At 55.8% G+C, this 19,830-nt stretch overlaps 1 protein-coding gene across 1 annotated transcript in view; it reads left to right on the top strand.

The window, feature by feature from the left end:
* The first annotated feature begins 11,588 nt into the window (after positions 1 to 11,588).
* KCNC1 (potassium voltage-gated channel subfamily C member 1) overlaps positions 11,589 to 19,830 on the top strand; it is a 38,783-nt gene continuing 30,541 nt past the window's right edge. Inside the window, exon 1 of the mRNA XM_046685023.1 lies at positions 11,589 to 12,158. Coding sequence (XP_046540979.1) covers positions 11,589 to 12,158 — 570 coding nt within the window. The remainder of the gene's footprint in view (positions 12,159 to 19,830) is intronic.

Raw genomic sequence — 19,830 nt, 5'->3', positions numbered from 1 at the left:
CCTCAGTGCCTCCTACATCCCACCCTTACAGACCTGGTTTTCCTGAGAACCATACATGCCCACTTTCAAGGGCTCTGCTCACCAAGTTGATGGGTTTGGGGGGGAGGATTGGAGAACGCAGGCAAGACGTGATGCCAGAAGGAAGGGCCCCAGTACATATCTGAGAGCCTCTGCCCTCCCCACACAGGGTCCCCGAGGAGCCGCCCAGGGCTGCTTGGGTACTAATGATCCTCCGGTTTTCCTCTGGAGGCTTCCTCAGATGTGCCTTGGGGGTCTTTACACTCCTTTGCGACCCCCTCGGGCTCGTTCATGAGTTCGTTCATTCAGCAGATGCCAGGTCCCATGCTGGGTGGAAGGGGACCAGTGGACACAGCTCCTGACCCTGGGAAGCACTCAGACCTTGCGGGCACTGGATGTTTCAGCAGCTGATTGCATCACGGGGAATTAAGTGCTGTAATGGGTCATGGGTGGGGCAGAGGAACACAGCAGGAACAGAAGGTATAGACAAGCAGGTAACCCCAAATTAGAACCTCAAAGGAGTTGGTCAGGAAAGAAGGGTGCTCCAAGCCGAGGAAACAGCAAGTGCAAATACCCAGAGGTGACGAAAGCAAACTGCGGCTCCACGGAACCAAAAATGCTCACAGGGAGGGGCCGGAGGTGAGACGGGGAGGAGGCAGAGGCAGGGCCACAGTGGACCTCATTTCGGCTTTATCCTGAGGGCAATAGGGAGCCATCGAGGAATCTAACCAGGGGAAGGATACACATAATTGTGTGTTTTAGAAAGGCCAGTCTGGGCTGGCAGAATGGATAAGAGGGTACAAGACCTGAGACAGGAGGACTTATCAGGAGGCCACCAACCTTGCTCAGAGGATATGGCCTGAACTGGGGCTGTGACTGGGGAAGGGAGAGAAAGCACAGGAGTGGAGACAGTCATGCCAGATGAAGAGCGGGTGTGGACGAGACAGTGGAGAACCTGGAGGGCACAGTGCTCACCCTCCCACAGCTTAAAATCCACTGGGGAGACAGCTGTTGGACAAAGAACCAAGTGAATACATGCCACATTATAAATGGTGGGAAATGCCATCCGGAAAGTAAAGGATGCGAGGAGAGATGAGATCGGGGTGTGAGGAGGTAACCAGGTGAAGAGAGGAGTTAGTTTCTGCACTGAGGGGACCAACCCCATACAAGAAGAAGGCCCCAGCAGCCTATAGGGGGTTAGTGTGCAATTAGAAAAAGGTGTCCCTTCTTTCCCAGGGACACTGCCCTGCACCAGGGTTCAGGGCTAGGCAAGCAGAGAGAAGGCTGGACTTCAGCCCTCACTCTCCTCCCTAGCCAGGTGCACTTGTTCAGTGAACAACCTGTGTAACTGTTCACAGAGCAAATGAAAGTGAGAGAAAAGGATGACTCCAGGCTCTGGTCTGCTTCAGAGCGGGCAGTGGTGCCATTACAGAGATGGAGCCCTCAGGGGAAGAAGAAGCAGATATGGGGACAGATCTAGTCCAGGACACTACTGGTGACAAGTGACAGAAGCTCAAGTCAAACTAGCTTAAACCCCCCTGGGGTGTGTTGGAAGGACACGGGGCAGTTCCCAGATCGAAATAGTGCTACAAGCACCACAGCGTCCATGGGCCTTGAGAGCTGGGACTGGAGCCCCTCTTACTCTTCCACACACTCCCCTTCTTGCCTCTATGTGACTTTACTCTCTCCTACTCCATGTTGGTTTTTTCCCACAACTCAGGGATTACCTTACGTCACGCCAGTAAACTCCAGTTAGAAACTGCCGGGGAAGAACTCTCATTGCACCCACTTAGGTCATGAGCCAGGATTCGAACCCAGGCAGAGTGGCCCCAGAGACCACACTCTTAGCTGCCTTGCCCTGTAGCCTCCGCAGAGGACAGAAGAAGGGAGGAGGTGAGGAAAGTCAGGAGGGAGGGGAGCAGCTGGAGACCGGATCACACCACGGTTGATGGGATTTGAGGCCCCTTCCTGGCCTGTTCCTCACCTCAGTCCCCTGGTGACATCTAGCTGAGCCCAACTCCATTTGCCGTGTAGATGAAATTTCCCTTGCTCCTGGGGCCATTTTTGCCTGGGCTGCATCTGAGGAAACGCCGAGCCGTGCTCTTCACGGAGACGTACGTGTGAGTCTCCACACTGTGTGTTCATACAACGGCACACGTGGACTCAGACCCCTCCAGCTGATGCACCGTGACACCAATGACGTTTAAACCTCAGGTCGCCTCCCTCGCATGGGGCCCTTCTAAGGCCCTGGGAGAAGCCCTGGAAATATGTTCACATCGTCTCGTTTCCTTTTTAATTTACCAGAGTAAATTATTTTAACTAATTGGTTATGACGATTGTCTCCTTCTATTCTGACTTCCCCATTGTGTTGGATGGCATTTATGGACAAGGTGGGGTCCTACCTAAAGATATACATCTAATCTGGCTTTAGTAGAACATATTTTAAATAAATGGAATATAAAACAGAAGCAATAATGATGAACAATGAAATGAGTTAAAATGATTCTGACATTGTGAAGACAATAGTACTCCCAAAGTATATTTAGATGATATGAAAAAGGAATTTATTAAAAGCAAGAGATAACTTTTGAATGGACTTATTGAAGACTCTGCATTGTTTGTAATCCAATCAACGAAGAAGGGTGAATTATATGAACAAATTGGAAAAAGATTAAGCTTTTGTTGATCTAACAACAAAGCTGACATCAATAAAGACAATAAAATTTATAATATGTCACTATAACAAGACCTCAGCATCAACAAACTTTTTAATGAACACTGTCAATTTAAAAACGTTTAAAATTAATTACCACACAAGAAAACTCAAAATACCTTGAACACTTCCAATCCACAGATGAAAGAAACTTGATGGAGTTTCCCCCAAATTTGACGCCAATCCTAAAATTGCACATGACATTTCCGATAGAGCGGTGAGGCTGATGGGGGCTCCCGTAGGTGATCAATGATACAGAACAACTTGTCATCAGCCATGTTGAGGGAAAGACTGATCTATCTGAATTATCTCTCAATTCTCTGTATAGAAAAAGATATTATAAAACCATCGTCACAGGAAGAGGCAATTAAAGGATATACAGCCTGATGTGGGTGAAAAGGAGTGGGCGAGGCAGAAAAAGGCAAGAAAAAAGGCCAAGAGGAGGACGGCGGAAAGGATGAGGAGATGTGGAGAGAGATAAAACAAAGATGATGCCAGTGCTCATGATAAGAACGAGTTGGTTCTAGCTCAGTTTTTTCTCATCTGTAAAATACTTAAATCGTTTGCACACAACTCACTACAATTAAAGGGAAAAGATTAAAATATGAGGCTGTGTGATATTCGTTTTTATACCATACACAGTCATTTTCGCATAGTGAACTTTTTCTTCAGACAACACTTACCAGCAGGTTTGAGTTCGTGTAGAGCTCTCCCAGGAGCAGGGGGAAGTGAGTCCCGCACGATGTCAGCGGCTCGCTAATCCCCGGGACCTAGGCCTGGTGCCACTGAGCAGCTCGCAGACCTCGGGAGTGTGACCTACCCCATCCGGACTTGGGCTTTCTCTCTGTGTAATGAGCTAGTGAATTTAAAAGGTACATCCCACTTCTGAAATTCTTTAGCAATTCACTTAAAGCAATTCGGAGAAAGAAAAAGATGATGAAATAGATGTTTTACAGATAAGGGAACCAGAACCATGACAAAGTGAGATTTTTCGCAGCATAAGCAAATTATTTATAATCTCCTGGTTTACTGATCCTTCCACTTTTCCCAATTTTTAATTGAGATATAATTCAAATACCATAAAATTCACCCTTTTTAAGCGTCCAATTCAATGGTTTGTACTATATTCATAACATTGTGCAACCATCACCACTATCTAATTCCACAACATTTTCATTACTCCCAAAAGAAACCTGTACCCATTAGCAGTCGCTCCCCACTTTCTCTCCTGCCGTCAGCCCTTGGCAACCACTAATCTATTTTCTGTCTCTATGGCTTTGCCTATCCCGGACATTTCATATGAATGGAATCACACACTTTTTGGCCTTTTGTGTCCGGCTTCTTTCACTTAGCATAGTATTTTCAAGTTTCATCCCTGTTGTAGCAGGTATCAGTACCTCGTGCCTTTTTCTGGCTGAATAATATTCCACCGTGTGGAGACATCACATTTTGTGTGTCCATTCATCAGTTGATAGATACTCGGTTTGCTTCCATTTTTTAGTGAATTATGAATAATGTTGCTATTATTCACATACAAGTTTTTGTGTAAACATATGCTTTTAATTCTCTTGGGTATATACCTAAAAATGAAATTGCTGGGTAAATCACAACTCTGTTTAAATTTTTGAGGAAATGCCAGAGTCTTCCCCAAAGCAGCTGTACCGTTTCCATCCCCAGCAGCAGTGTACGAGGGCCCCACTTCTCCACGTCCTCCACAACACTGTTATCGTTTGTCTTTTTACTCTACCCATCTTAGTAGGCATGAAGCGGTATCTCATTGTGGTTTTAATTTGCATTTCCCTAATGACTAATGATGTTGAGCATCTTTTTGTGTGCTTATTGGCCATTAGTATATCTTCTTTGGAGAAATATCCATTCAAATCCATTGTCTATTTTAAAATTAGGTTATTTGTCTTTTTGTTGTTGAGTTATGAGAGTTCTTTATATATTCTAGATACTAGACCCTTATCAGATGTATGATTTGCAAATACTTTCTTTCATTCTATGGGTTCTCTTTTCACTTTCTTCATAGTGTCCTTTGATGCACAAAAGCTTTTTTTAAAAATTTTGATGGAGTCCAATTTATCTATTGTTCTTTATTGCTTGTGTTTTTGGCATCATATCTAAGAAACCATGACCTAATCCAAGTAAGAGTTTTATAGTGTTAGTTCCTACATTTAGGTATTTGATCCACTTTTAGTTGCTTTTTCTAGGGTGTGAAGAAGGGATCCAGCCTCATTCTGTAGCAGGCAGACATCCAGTTGTCCCGGCACTATTTGTTGAAAGAACTCTTCTTTCCCCCATTGAATTGCCTTGGCACCTTTGTCAAAAATCAATTAACTATAAACGTATGGGCTTATTTCTGGACTCTCAATTCTATTCTGTTGATCTGTGTGTCTATTCTCAGGGCAGTACCACACAGTCTTGATTACTGCAGCTTTGTAATAAGTTTTGAAATAGGGAAGTGTGGGTCCCCCAACTTTGTTTTTCCTCGAGGTTGTTTTGCCAGTCGTCTGTTTGGCACAATGACCCTGTGCATTTCGTGAGTGCATCTTTAAGTAAGCTTCTCCTAGTGGTATTTTCAAGAGCCACAAGCCTTGCCTAGGACAACACGGGAGCTGTCAGTTGGCATGGAAATTTAAAGCAGGGTCTGGTTGGTGCACAGAAAAAATAGCTATATGGGAGGATGATAACTTTTTCATTTTCAGTCATCTCTGATCGGCTCTAACACAATAAATGCGGTTTTGTTAATTGATCACTCTGTAAGTGCACACATAAGTTGCAACTGGTTTTTGCTGGCATCATGAATGCTTCCAAGTAATATAACTTATTTAAAAGTATTATGTAGGTGTGTCAGGCAGTTAATAAAAATATTAAGCTACTTTTTTCTGGATTTTTTTAGGTTTGTAGTATTTGTCAACTTTTAAATTTACATCTGGTCTCAATTTTTTTTCTAAGTCTAAATAAATATTCACTTTTGCACCCAACTTTTAAGTTTTTTTAAAGAGTGACCCCCAAAACCTCAAACCTAAACTTTGGGCCTGGCAAAACCTGGACCCGCCCCTGCACACTGCCGCCCAGGCTGACCTGCAGACTGACTCACACACAGGCGCCCCCCGGGAGCACACACAGGAGAACCCACAGGGCTCCTAGCAGAGGAGTCGCAGAGGGAGGAAGACCCTTGGGATAGCCTCACATCTCCAGCTGCTTCTGGGAGGAGAACTCAGTGGCCCTGCCCAGTCCTGCTGGGAACACTCTTGCAGAAGTACCCGTGCCCACCCGTCCTCCCTACATGCAGGGACCCTGATCATCCTCGGTACCCTTCACCACAGGTGTCATCAGTTCCCACCTTCCCACCTCACTCCCACAGTCTGCAGCGAGAGGCGTCAAGGCCTCCTCCTCCACAAAGCCAAGCCTAGGGGAGGCCGACGCTCTGCCCCCTGGACGACACTGACCCCCTGAGGGATGGGCGTTGTTGAGCTATGGCAGGGACCCATGAAAGAGACATGGCGTAAGGGCTGGTCACGGAGGGGTTGGAGGGGGTGTGCCGTCCGAGGGAAGGGCCCAAGGGAAGGAGAGGAAGTCGAATGAGAGACGCTGTCTCATTCAGTCCTCACAAAATATTATTCCCTTTATGCAAATGAGGAAACAGAAGCCTGAGATGGACGGTGAGTAGTTTACACAGCTAATAAGCCGCAAAATGAGATTTGTAACCAGATCTTTGTAGATCAGTGGTTCTCTCAACTGGAGGAAATTTTACCCCTCAGGACATTTGGCAGTGTCTGTAGACCTTTTTGATTGCCGCAATTGGGGAAGGGGTTCTACTGACACATGGTGGGTGGAGGCCAGGAATGCTGCTAACCATCCTGCAATGCACAGCACAGCCCCCACAACAAAGGATCATCTGGTCCAAAATGTCAGTGGTGCAGAGATTGAGAAACCCTGATCTAGCACTTCCCCAGAGAATTCTGTACCTTGGCTCCTTTCTAGACTTGCCCTAGCCTAACTAATCTGGGGTCCATTCACCCAGGAGTTGTAGGAAGGAACAGCTGTATACCCCACCCCATTCCCGGGTTAGGTACCAGGGTCAGTGCTCAAGCTACAGACCCGACGCCCACAGTGACCAGTTTCCCACTATGTCACCTCTAGCTTCACTCTCCCCTGTCCACCGGAGGGAGGAGTTCTGGTCTGGGAGGAGATGCCGGTAGGTCCCCCTGCTTACAGAGCCCAGTGTCCAGCTTAGGTTAGTTTCCAGATGTGGCCACAAGATGGCACTCCAACCCACCAGGAATGCTAAGAGCAGCACACAGGACACAGGACAGCTGGACAAAGGCCTGGGGGCTTGACTTGGGCCAGTTCCAGAGCCTAGCAGGACCAGATCTAGGGCCTGCAAGTGCCAGGTGTGAGAACGTAGGCCCAACTTGGCTCAGGACTCCCTTCCCCTTTTTTCGAGTCCACTGCCAGCCCCAGCTCATCCTCCAGCCATTCCAATCGCACAGCTTACTGGGGCCCACCACCCCCTCCTGTCTAGCCTGAACAAAAGAAATCCCAGAGCTGAGATGTTAAGGCTATAGGGCTTATTATTCATACCCCACAGTAAAGAAGCTGAGGCTTAGAGAAGTTGAGTAACTTGCCCAAGGTCACACTAGTCAATGGTGAGCTGGGACTGGAACCCAGGCAGCCCGGTCCTACAGTCGATGCTCTTGACCACTGAACAAGACCCCATCAGGAATTCATTGCCTACCCTCCCACCAGCCACTGCGCCCAATAACCCTCTGGCAGGGGACCATAGGCCTTCCTCTGCAAGGGAGGGGACAAAAGGCTATGAATAAGGGGGACTGCTCGGAGTGGAAAGCGTGAGGGTCTGGGCCGGGCTGAGGGTCTGTGGGTAGTGGCTGTGGGTGAGAAGCTGAGGCTCTGTTGGCAATCCCTCCCCACACCCCCATTTCTCTGGGGCTTTTTTCTTTCTGTCTGTGTTGCCCTCTTGGTTTTTCTCGGCTTTCTGCAAATGCCAGCCTCCTTACAGTGTGAAAAGGAAGTGAGAGAAGGGACTTTTGTGTCTTTGCTTAGGATACAGAAGAGGGGCATTCTTTGGGGCCTGGGCTGGGGGTGCCATCAGGATCAAGGTGGGACAGTGTGAGGCACCCAGGGGGCAGCTGCCCCCTCCCGCTAGGGAGGCTCCTCTCTCTGAGCCTTCTCTGCTCACATCGCAGGGCATTTCTGTGTGCAATGGACACCTTTCACATTCCCCCTCCCTCCAACCCTGGCCAGCCTCTCTTTTTCTAGCACACCCTCCAGGGCCAGGCCTGAGCAGAGCTCCCAATCACCCAAGCTTCCCCCTCCTGGGATCCCTCTGACTCTCTGTGTCTCCGCCTCTCCCCTGCCTCTCCCCCGACCTGGGGCACACTTTAGCTGAGGAGTGGCCTGAGCAGAATCTGCCCTGACTCCCTGAGAGCCCCCGGAGAAGCCCCTCCCCCTGACTCAGCCTCTGGTAAGGGCTCCACTCCCAAGGCCTCTGACACTGGGATCTGGGATCCCAGCCCCTCTCCTGGCCTTTCTCAAATCATTGAGCCCTTAGTGAGGTGCTACTGTGTTCTGGGCAGCCCTAGAGGAGGTGATCGTCTATTTTGGGGAAGAAGATGAACTACAGTGAAGGTTGGAGAGCCATACTCTGATCCCACATGGTCCTGCAGGAGAGGGAAGATGTGGAGTGCTGAGCTCCTGCGACTGGTGGGATCACAGAAGGCTTCCTGGGGGTGAGGCACTGGACATCTGGCTGAAAGGAAGAGAAGGTTTGGAGAGGCCTCTTTCTTGTCCCTCCTCATCTTGATTTCTCCCAGCTGGGTGTGTCTTCATTTCTCTGCGTCCCTCTCTTCCTCCTCCTTCTGAGGTCTCCATTCCTCTGTTCTATGGCCTCCTTGGGTTGGGGCAGAGCTTTCTGAGAGCCTGTGTCCTGGGGAATCTGGACTTGGGCCAAGCTGAGCTGCCCCAGCTCAGGCCTCCTCACGGTTGTGGCATGGGGCTCACTGGTCAGGGCAGGAGGGACACAAAAGCACTCTCTTCTCGGCCTTACTCTGAGATTGAAGGAGAAACAGCTCCTCCTTACACTAATCTCTGGAGGGTGGAGGAGCCATCTGGGCTCCAGACTCCAGCCCTCTCTTTGCCTCTGCCCATCTCTGTCCCTGGTTTTGCCCCAACTCTGCCTCTCTCTGTCTCTCCCCACTCTTTCTCCCATCCCTCATCTCTTGCTCTGCCCCTTGCCCCTCTTCAAACCTCTCCACTCCTCCAAACCTTTTCCCTCCACACACAGACTCCCCTGGGGCTGCGCAGGGATTCCCCTGGCCAAGTGAGGAGACAGATGTCCGTGGCACGGCTTTGTCCCCAGGCCCACAATGGCATCTGTGGGTCAGTGTTGAGGGACAGCTGTCTGCACAGTTAGCGAGTGCCGACAGGTAAATAAGAGCCTCATGTCTTCTTAATTAAATCGTCCTTCGCCCAGGCAGCCTTGTGTTCGATTGGGCTGGGCTGTGATCAATAAGTCTCTTTGCTGGTGCGGCCACCCCTGGAGCTGGGCCTGACCTCCTCGGCCTGCCCAGGCCCACCTGCCCACTTCCCCAACGGACCGAGAGCCCATCCAGGGCAGGGTCTCTTGTGGCCCTGTGCCTGGGACAAGTAAGGAGTAAAGGAGTGATTGCTGAGTTGAGTAAACTGAGGCACTGGCAGCAAACATGGGCCAGGAAGGCTTGAAGGCTCAAAATGCAACTCCCACCCCCAGGAGCAACATGAAGCTGTAGGAGTCACAGCGGGTGCCGCTCCCATCCAGGTCCCAGACACAGCCCGGCTTACCACCCAGCGCAGCTGAAGCCCTGCAGGGAGGGGGCATTGTCAGTGCTAGCAGCTGCTGGGGGCAGTTACTCCTTCTGACCTCTAAGGGCAGAATGCCCTTTTCATAAGGAATCCCCACCTAGGGCCCCAGGGCTGGTGTGGGAGGATCAGTGACCTGGGATCAATACAGCAGAGCATGTGGCATCCAGGGGGGCTAAGGTCAGCCTGGAGTTATGAAGGTCCCAGGGACAGTAAAGGCTCACAGGGGTCCAGGATAATTGGGTTGTTAGTAGAGGGCTTAAAGGACAGGGTGTGTGTGGCGTGTTTGGCGGGGGGCGGGGAGTGTTTTCAGAGTCCATGCAAGAGGGATCCATGAAAAGATCATGGGGGCTCCAGGTTCCGTGAAAAGAGTCGGTATTAAAGGGGTTTTTGGAGCGGCCAATTCTGCCTCTGGTCAAGGTGTCTCTGATAGCGATCGGGGACATCTCGTCTCATTAGGGGATCAAACAGTCTCTAGCTTGGAAACGGGCGGGTGCAATGCCCTTCTCACCTTAGTCTGACCCCAGGGCGCGAGCCTAGACGTCTCCCGGAGCCCCCGCCCATCAAGTGGCGTTCCCCGAGGGCGGAGCGTCGGCGGGTCCCCCGGGAGCAGTAGGAGCGGTTCGGGGCAGGCGCCCCCAGCGCCGAGGTGGAGGGAGGCCGGCTCCGCGCCGGGCTGGGAGGGGGGCGCGGAATCAGGGCGTTTTAGGACCCAGCGCGGCGCCTCCCTCCGGGGGCGAGTGCGGCTGCGCGCGCCGTGTGCCCGTGTCCGGAGAGCGGCGGGCTGGACGCGGACCGCGCGAGCGAGCAAGCGAGCCAGCGAGCCGAGCAGCAGCCCGGGCGGCAGCAGCGTCGCGGCGGCGGCGGCCGCTCCGCGCCTCGCCTTCCCGGCCTCGCCGGCCTCGCCTCGCCGCGCCCGGACCCGCCACCCCCGCCTCCCGGGCCCGACCACCGTAGCCCCCTCGCCTCGGCCGGCAGCGCCAACTGCCTGCCCCAAGCGAGGCGCGGAGCGCGGGGCGCGGAGGCACCGGAGCCAGTGCCCGCCGGCCCCGCAGAGCAAACCCGGTCCGGAGAACCCCTGCGCGGCCCCGCGCGGCTCAGCCACAGTCCGGGAGCTGTCCCTTCAGCACCGCCGCCGGAGCCGGAGCCGGAGTCCGAGCGCAGCCCAGCGGAGCCCCAGCTCGAGCCGAGGCGCACCGAGCGCAGCGCTCTGCGGCCGCCGCACCGAGCAGCGCCCCGGGTGCCCCTGCCCGGGGGGCCCGCCATCTCCTCCGAGAGGCGGGGAGAAGGAGCGAGGAGGGCGGGCGGGCGGGCAGGCGCGCCCGCCGCCGGGGGGAGCAGGCAGCCAGGCAAGGAGAGAGGGAGGGGGCCGGAGCCCGCCCTGCGCCCCGAGCTGCAGCCCGGCCACGCAGGGAGGAAAGCGGCGGGCATCCATCTCCCCCGCGCCGAGAGCGCGCTGCGGCGACCACCGCACAGCAGAGCGCGAATTTCCCGGCCTTCTCTCCTCCCCTCCCCCTTCCGGGGGCTGGTCTATCTGTCCGGCCCGGGGGACAGCTGACCTTCCCCCCAACAGCTTTGTGTCGATTTCTCCATTTTCCCGCTGAGATGGGGACGGGAGCCCGGCCCCCCCACCCTCTTTCCCCTCCTCCCGGGGCTCGCCGCTGAGCGCCGCCCCCCTCCCTCCCTCTTCCCTCCCTCTCTCCCTCCCTCCTTTCCGCCTCTGCCTCCTCCGCAGCCGGACCAGCTCCCTCCCACATCTGGTGCCTAGAGACCCTCGGGATCCTGCGCAAACTCCCCTGGACCAGCACCCGGCAGAGAGCGCCCCCAGGGGCTTGGGTCGCTCTTGGAGTGGCCAGAGCCGAGGTCCTCTGTCCCCCCGACGGCTGGGGGGAGGGGGGAGGAGGCCGCGCGCCCCCCTCCCCGGCGCCAACTCCCCCTGGCGGCTGCTCCCATGGGTGTCGCTGGGCCGCGCCATGCCTAAGGGGGCGCCGCGATGGGCCAAGGGGACGAGAGCGAGCGCATCGTGATCAACGTGGGCGGCACGCGCCACCAGACGTACCGCTCGACGCTGCGCACGCTGCCCGGCACGCGGCTCGCCTGGCTGGCGGAGCCCGACGCCCACAGCCACTTCGACTATGACCCTCGCGCTGACGAGTTCTTTTTCGACCGCCACCCGGGGGTCTTCGCGCACATCCTGAACTACTACCGCACGGGCAAGCTGCACTGCCCGGCCGACGTGTGCGGGCCGCTCTACGAGGAGGAGCTGGCCTTCTGGGGCATCGACGAGACCGACGTGGAGCCCTGCTGCTGGATGACGTACCGCCAGCACCGCGACGCCGAGGAGGCGCTCGACAGCTTCGGAGGCGCGCCCCTGGACAACAGCGCCGACGACGCGGACGCCGACGGCCCGGGCGACTCGGGCGACGGCGAGGACGAGCTGGAGATGACCAAGCGCCTGGCGCTCAGCGACTCCCCGGACGGCCGGCCCGGCGGCTTCTGGCGCCGCTGGCAGCCGCGCATCTGGGCGCTCTTCGAGGACCCCTACTCATCCCGCTACGCGCGGGTAAGTGACGGCCGACCCATCGGGAGAGCGGGGCGGGGAAGGCAGCGCCCTCTGCCTCCCGCGGGCAGGGGTGCATCCGAGAACGGGCGCCTAGGGAGTCAGAACTGAAAGGGGGGTGTGCGCGCGTGTGAGTACAGACGTGTACGTGTGCAAGAGACCGGGCGATTCTTTCAAGGGTGACTACGTATGTACGTGTGTAAGGTCTGCGTCTGTATTTCCGAATTTAGTCTGTACAAGCATGAATGGGTGTGTTTGAGTAGATCGTGTGTGCGTATTTCTGTAAGTGTGGTGGTGTGTATTCGGATGGGTGAAGTATGTAGTGGGAGCGAGGGAGCAGGAGTGTATGAGTGTGCAGGAGTGCCTGTGTGTGCATATTTGTGTTTTTGCAGGTGGACGCTGTGAAGACGTGGGCTGCCCTGTAGATCTGGGTGTGGGGAGGGAGGCTGGGAGCCCCTTCTCCCTCCCCGGTAAGGGGCATCAGGAGCCAGCCAGGGCCCACGAAGAGGGCTTGAGGCCTGGTCTGCTGCTGGGGACAGAGCTCCCCTCCGAGGCAGCAGCCTCGGCCGCCCTGAGGAGATGGTCAAGGGGGAGTCTTTATGGCTAATTGACAGTCTGGTAGCTGGTGTCGGGCTGGGCTGTGGGGAGGGTCATGTGATGGCTCTGAGACCTGCTCCTGAGAACAGGGCCTGCCCTTCCTCCTTATTATAAGAGGAGAGTGTTGGGGGGTCCACTGGCCTTAAGCCTGTGCTTCCTGTGGGACCTGTCAGGGGCAGAGGGGGGCCCTAACTGGAGCATGCAGGAGAAGGTGTGTGAGAGGTGGGCGTGTCTTCCTCGGCCACTCCCCTCTAGTGACAGCAGCTTGTTGCAGGGAAGAAAGGGCCCCCTGCTGCTGACCTTGGCCCTGGGATGGCCTCTCTGGATCAGCATCCTCCTCTGTAAAATGGGAGAGGGGGTCTGGTGAATTCTAAGGGTCTTTGCTGTTTAACTGAGCCCTAAAGGGCGACCCTGGGAGCAGCCACCTACCCTGGAAGAGACACTCTTACCTTCGCCAGGCTCTGTCCTCAGGCCTGAACAGAGCCTAAGGCATGAGGGGGAGGGTCAGAGCTAGGAATTAAGGCAGAGTCCCTCCCCAATCCGTGAGCCACCCCCCCCAGCTTTCTATCAGGCAAACCATTGCTTCTGCCGACTCTCCTTTAGGGCTCCACATCCCTTCCCTCCTTCCGGCTGGACCCCCGGGGGATGGGACAGGGGAGGGGGCAGGAGTGTCTGTCCAGCTGTGGAGGCGCAGAGGGAGAAGGGGCCCTGGGGAGCACTGAGGTGCCCACGAGCAGAGAAAGGCTGCGTTTCGGCACAGGCCTGGGATGAAGCACACCATGTTTTGGCGTGTGAGGGAGGGGGCCGTGGTCTGATCTTATGCCTTAAATCCTAGAGGATGTGTGTGTGTGTGTCGGGGAGGGCACGGGGGTAATAGGGAGAGAGTCAAGAGAGCCAGAGTCCCTCGTTTTGCCACTAAGGACCCTGCCCAAGGTCACCCAGGGAGCTAGAGGCCGAGCAGGACTAGAACCTGGGTCTCCTGGGACCCCATCCTCCCCTGAACTGGCCACCAGCTCCCCACCATTTCCCAGAGTGGACTGGGACCCTCAGAGGTCTCTCCTCCCCTCTCTCTCCTGACAGGGACCCGCATAGCCAGGGGATTATGTAACTGGAGGCTGTGGCTGAGCTGTGGGGAGGGGCTGGAGGAGGGGGGCCGGGAGGTGGAATCAGCACATGGGGGGGGACATGCTGGGCAAAGGCCTGGGTTAGAGCAGCTGCCCATTCCATCTGCATTTGACCTTGGACAACATCTTACCACCACCACCCCCTTGGCCCCGGAAACAAGGAGTAGGCCCAACTTCCTCATTGTTCTCTCAGCCTCCTGGCTCCCTAGCAGGAGGCTGGGTCCCTCCACCCCACCTCTTAGGCTCAGCCTTAGGGATCTGACTGGTGTCCCTGAGTCTCAGGCTTGACTGGGGCCACGAGGGGCATGTTCCAGCCCCCTCCCCTGTCCACCTCCTCCCACCGGACATGCCGTGGCTGGGGGTGGCCTTCACCTAATGCAGATAAATGGGCTGGCTAGTGTGATTTGCGGTCTTGTCGGTGTACCAATCCTTACAGAAGAGTCCTGACTCCCTTGAGTGCACACTGAAGAGCAGACTGTGGGGACGAAGCTGGGCAGTAGGGGGGAGAGGAGGTGGGGAAGGTGCCTCCGGCCTGTCTGTGCCACCTTCTTTCCCCAGTAGCCCCACAGAGTCGTACCAACTCCCCTGGGTGACAGATGAGGACGATGAGGCCCACAGGGAAGGGCCTGCCCAAGGGCACAGGAGAACTGGGGGCTGAGCCTGGACTAGACCCGGGTCCCGCTGCCACCCGGCCTCGCTGCATTGCGCTCCTCTCTGCGGCTTGTCTGCGCAGAGGCCGCCCGCCCGCCTGCCGCCCCCCTCCATCCTGCTCGCCTACCGCCCCGCCACCGCTGTCACCTTTGTTTACCCCTCCCCCACATGGCCCGAAGCCTCCTCACGTTGTGCATTAGGATTTAAATTTTTCTTCTAGATTCTAGCCCAGAATCCTGTATGTGTGAGACGTTGTATATGTGTGTGAAGGAAAAGCTGTGTGTGTGAGAGAGAATCTGTGTAAGAGAGATTCTGTGTGGGTGTGAGAGACTCTTCATGTGTGTGAGAAAGACTGTATGAGAATAAAAATATGTGTGTGAGACTCTGGGTGTGGTGTGTGTGGTGAGACTGACTGTGTAAGAGAGATTCGGTGTGAACGTGAGAGAGACAGATTCTGTGTGTTTTGAGAGATGGACTTTGTGTGTGCGAATGAGACTGCGTGGGAGAGAGTGCGTATATAAGAAAGAGAGAGAGAGAGACTGTGTGTGTAAGGGAGATGCCGTGTGTGTGTGAGAGAGAGATTCTTGGGAGAGTGTGAGAGACTTGTGGTGAGTGTGTCACTGTGGGTGTATTGCTGTGTGTGGCGAGTGTGAAGCTCTGTGTGTGAGGCTGTGTGTGTGTAAGACTGTGTGCATGAGACTATGTGTGTGTGAGGCTCTCTGTGGGGTGGGGGACCCTGTGTATGACACAGACTGTGTGTGTGTGAGGCTGTGTGTGTGACAGGCTGTGTGTGAGACCCTGTGTGTGTCAGTGTTGCGGTGTGTCTTGCATGTGGAGAGACCCCGGTTGCATGGTTGTGCGCACACCGTGAGGAAGGTGAAGCTGCAGGCCAGCCTCCTGCCCGCTGCCTCAGTCTCCTGGGCCGCCTGGGCCGCCTCAGCGAACGGTCCTGTTCCTCGTTTCCCACCCTCAGTACAAATACTGCTCTAGCCCAGGTCCTTTGTTGGTGCATGGAGAGGTAGTGAGGCCACCCCACCCTGGGCCTTAGTGTTGGCCCTGGAAGATAGGGGCTACTTGGCTAGGGTGGGAGGTCCCCTCTGAGCTCTTGAGGGGTGACAGGGCTGGCTGGAGCAGCTGGTTCCATGGCCCCTCTCTCCTAAGCTGTCCTGGGCACCCAGGCTGAAGGCTGAGGGTTGGGAGGTAGGCTGGGACAGGGTGAGCCCGGCTTGTATTCTCGGAGTGAGGGGTGGTGCCCCAGACACACACAGGCAAAGGATGATGACACTCTGTGGTAAGGGCTGTGGAGGAGCTTCCTGGGGCCGGGAGAGTAAGAACTGTCTCAGAGGAGGTGATGCCGGGCAAACTTGGAGGGGCAAGCAGGAACTGGCCAGGCAGGTGACAGGGGCCGGCAGTGCTGGCGTGCAAAGCTGCAGAGGTGTGGGAGCAGGCGGGCAGTGTGGGGGCAGCCCAGGGCAGCCCTGGCTTGCACGCTGCCCTCCTCTCCTCCTTGGGGGCCAGCGCAGGTCTGAGGCCCTTGCTTTTATCTATTATTGGTATGTTGTCGTCGGGAACATTGTTCTGTATCAGATCAGGGCCAGTGGTGGTCCCTGGGCTGTAGGCCAGAGAGTATCCCCTGTGTGTGTATGTGTGTGTGTGTGTGTGTGTGTGATGACACCTTCCCCCAGAGTCACTTGGCCTTCCAAATGACAAGGAAGTACCAACAGCTCCCCAGCTTGGGAAGCCCCCTCCATCCACCCACTGCCCACCTCTGCTCTGAGGCCGGTCTCTGTTTCTCTGCCTTGTCCCCTCCTCTTGAGGACCTGATGCTGTCCAACTCCTCCACTCCCTGGCAGGAGATTCACCCCGAGGCAGGGATGAAGAGCTACCAGAGGTGGTCCTCCCTTGGGTCCCAGCTGACACAGGGCTCTTCAGGTCTTGACCTGGCATGTAGAGGGATGGGGGACACAGCTGCTGTTGGGGACTTCCCAGCAGCTCGCCCCTCCCCCTAGAGGCCCCTCCCCCGGCCCAGGCCCCACTTCAGGTCACGGTAACATAGGAAGGAGACCCAGGAGCAGTGGAGGGGGCGGGGTGTGTTCCCCTCCCAGCCACCCCGAGTGCTCCCCGCCACAGTGTGTCCCCCATTGCGTGCTCTCCTCCTTCCCGTGGTGCTTTTACAGGGGTCCCCCAGCCCCCCCGGCAATGAACATCACAAACCAAGTGTCTCCTAGGCAGAGTCCCTCATCGTCTTCACCTCTAAAATGGGCCTAATGAGAGAACCTGCCCCCAGGGGTTGACGGAAAGATAACTGAGGTGTTATGTGGAGAACCCGAGTCAGGGCCTGGCATGCAGTAAGTGCTCAATAAATGTTGGCTGCTGCTGTTACTCCTACTGGTTGTATTAGCCTTGTACTTTATGACTCTCTCTAGACTCCATCCTTTCCCCTCTGTCTCCGTGTCTACCATCCTGGTTCAAGCCACCATCGTTTCCCTCAGGCCCACCTTTCCAACAGCTTCCTGACTGCTCTCCCATCTCCAGCCGCTGGTCCCTCCAGTTCATTCTCCAGTGGCACACAGAGAGGTCTTTTCAACTCACAAATCTGTCTGCTCACCACCTTGCCTGCTTAAAAATGCTTCAGTGCTTCCCTAGCCCGTACCATGGCCCCTTAGGCCTGCCTGCTGATCCAGTCTCCTCTGGCCTGGCTCTCCCCATCACTCACTGAGCTCTGGCCGCCCTGGCCTCATTTCAGTTTCTTGCATGAGCCAGGTCCCCCTACCCCAGGACCTTTGCATATGCTGTCCCCTCTGGCACACTCTTTCCTCCTGGTTCATCCCTCTGCATCCTTTATACCCCGCCTCAAACATTGGCTCCTTGGTGATGGCTTCCCGGACCTCATATGCTAGATCAGGCTTAGAGTCGGGGTCCTTCCCTTCAGAGAAGCCATGGGGTTTGTAATGAAGTGTTCATTAGCAGCCTGGCTTGGCTCAGGTCTGTTTCCTCATCCAGAGCTCTGAGCTCCTTACATGCTCACTCTAGCAGGAGCTATTACTAAGACAGAGGAGGATGTTGAGGCCCAGCGAGGAGCACTTTACCTGAGGTCACATGCGCACAGGTTTCCTGGGGGGCTGGTTCAGAAACCTAGGTCTCTCCGACCCCCCGGTCAGTGGCCTGGGAGCCCCATGCCCCTTCGGCCTCAGGGAACGTTTGGAGCCTGGCTCTGGGGACAGGTTTGTGTGCTCCTGGACTGGAGCGGGAGGTCTGGCATCTGCCAGAAGTTCTGGAGGCGATGGCTTGAGCCTTAGAGAGGAGGCGGGTCATCTCAGAGGTGGGGGAGGGGCTGGGGGGCTCGTTCCAGGGCCGCTGCCCAGGCCAGGGATCCCGGGGCCTCCCACGACAGCTGAATATAGTACCCTGGCTATTCTGAGCGGTCCCATGACGGGTGTGTTCCCTCCGGACTGAAAGGTCAGGGCCTTAAGCCGCTGCCTCCTGTTGGCCCCCAGACCAGCCTCGCCACCCCGCTAGCCTGGGCTTCCCTTCCCTGGGTGCAGGCTCAGAGGAATAGGGGGGCCTGAGAGGCTCAGGGACTGGGGGTTTCCCAGTCCTTATCTGGGGGAACCACTTGGGTGGAGGGACCACCTTCCACATGTGGGACTGTTGCAGCAGATGGGTGCTCCCAGGCCACCGCCAGTCAGTACTCTCATCCAGTGGAGGAGAAACAGGCTCAGAGAGGAGAAGACACAGGCCCAAGACCACATAGGGTATCACTGAGACCCACACTCCCACCCCAAGCCTCTCGGCTGGGCTGGGCCTAGCTGTTTGCATCTCTTTCTGCTCTCAGTTTTAAAAGGACACCAAATCCCACCTGGGCATGCTGTTCTCTTATTCACTCTCGATGTTTCCTCCCCCGAGGGAGAGAGAATAAGCAGTTACCTGCCCTGCCGCCTGCCTTGCCCGCTCCCCACCCAGGGTCCAGCATCGCTGGGCGGTCCACCCAGGCTTGGCCCAAATGCTGTTCTTGTCATCCCCAAGCAGGATTTCCAGAACCCCCCTCCTTTCTTAACTCTCAGCACTAGTGGGTGCTGGTTGCTAAAGCAGTCCCTGTGTGTCAGACAGCCTTAAGGGCTTGATTTACATATTCTTGTTGAATTCTCACAAAAGCCCCGTGGAACTGTATTGTTATTGTCAGCCCAATGTCACCCATGAGGCTGCTGAGGCTCAAAGAGGTTAAGTAACTTATCCAAGGTCACCCAGCTCACACGCGGTGCAGCCGGCATCCAGACCTGGGCCGGCCTGACTCCGGAGCTCTGTCCGTCATCCCTGCTGCCTCCTGTCACTGTCCCAGGGATGGTGGGTCTGTGCCTTGCCGTGGCCCAGGCCTGGGTTTCCAGCTGGTTCCCTCCCTCCCCCACCAAACTCTCTTTCCCAGCCACCTGTCTGGGAATCCTGCTCAGCAAGTTCTGGCCCCGGGATGGTTGGGGATGAGGCTCCAGCCTGGCCGGGTTAGGAGTGCTCTGGCGGCCCCCGGCCAGAGGGTTTTCAGGTGCTTCAGCTGGCCCCCATCCTTGCAGGCCCTGGGGCTCCATCTGGCCTGCAGGGAATGGCAGAGGACTTGGGAGGATCACAAGTTATCCTGCATGAGGCGACGCATGGTGGGAATGCTGGCTCCTCCTCAGCTCGGCATTCGAGGCCTTCTGCTCTGGAACCCGGCCACGTCTCCTGCTGCGCCCTTCTGCCAAGCTCCTCCCCGGCCTCCTCGTCTTCAGCCCTCATTCCAACCTCTAGGTTTTTACTTATCTGTTCCCCTCTTTCGCTGTCCTTTCTAGTTTTTGCTGAATGTGAAAACCCATCTCTCAAGACCCTTACTGCCTAGCCTGGCTGCTCCTGCCCTCGATGCCCTCCTCCTTTGGAAGTGAGGGGTCTGGGCTGGGTACGGAGTCACCAGGCTTGCGTGATTCGAGCTGGAGGTCAGCAGGTCAGCTCTGGAGGCCTGTGGCTGAGGACAGGCAGGCCCTCAGGATTAGAGACCGTGCCAAGGACATGGAGAGCTGAGGCCACAGACAAGACCCCAGTTATAGGCATTGGGCAGCTGGGCCAGAGCAAGGTCTGTAGCCAGGCCATTAAAACAGCCAGGCTCCCTTGGGCAGGTTGCATCACCCCTTCAGGCTGCAGTTTCTCCACCTGTAAAATACAGAGGTCGTTCTAAATGACTACCAGTCCCTTCCCAGCTCTGACTTTCCAGGAGGCTAAGAATTCTGGGCTCCACCTCCCAGAGGCACCGTGGGAGTCAAGTCAGGCCCTCCCTCTCT

This window comes from Equus quagga, chromosome 14, assembly GCF_021613505.1.
Source record: "Equus quagga isolate Etosha38 chromosome 14, UCLA_HA_Equagga_1.0, whole genome shotgun sequence".
Lineage (NCBI taxonomy): Eukaryota > Metazoa > Chordata > Mammalia > Perissodactyla > Equidae > Equus > Equus quagga.
This window is presented reverse-complemented; position numbering and strand designations above follow the sequence as displayed.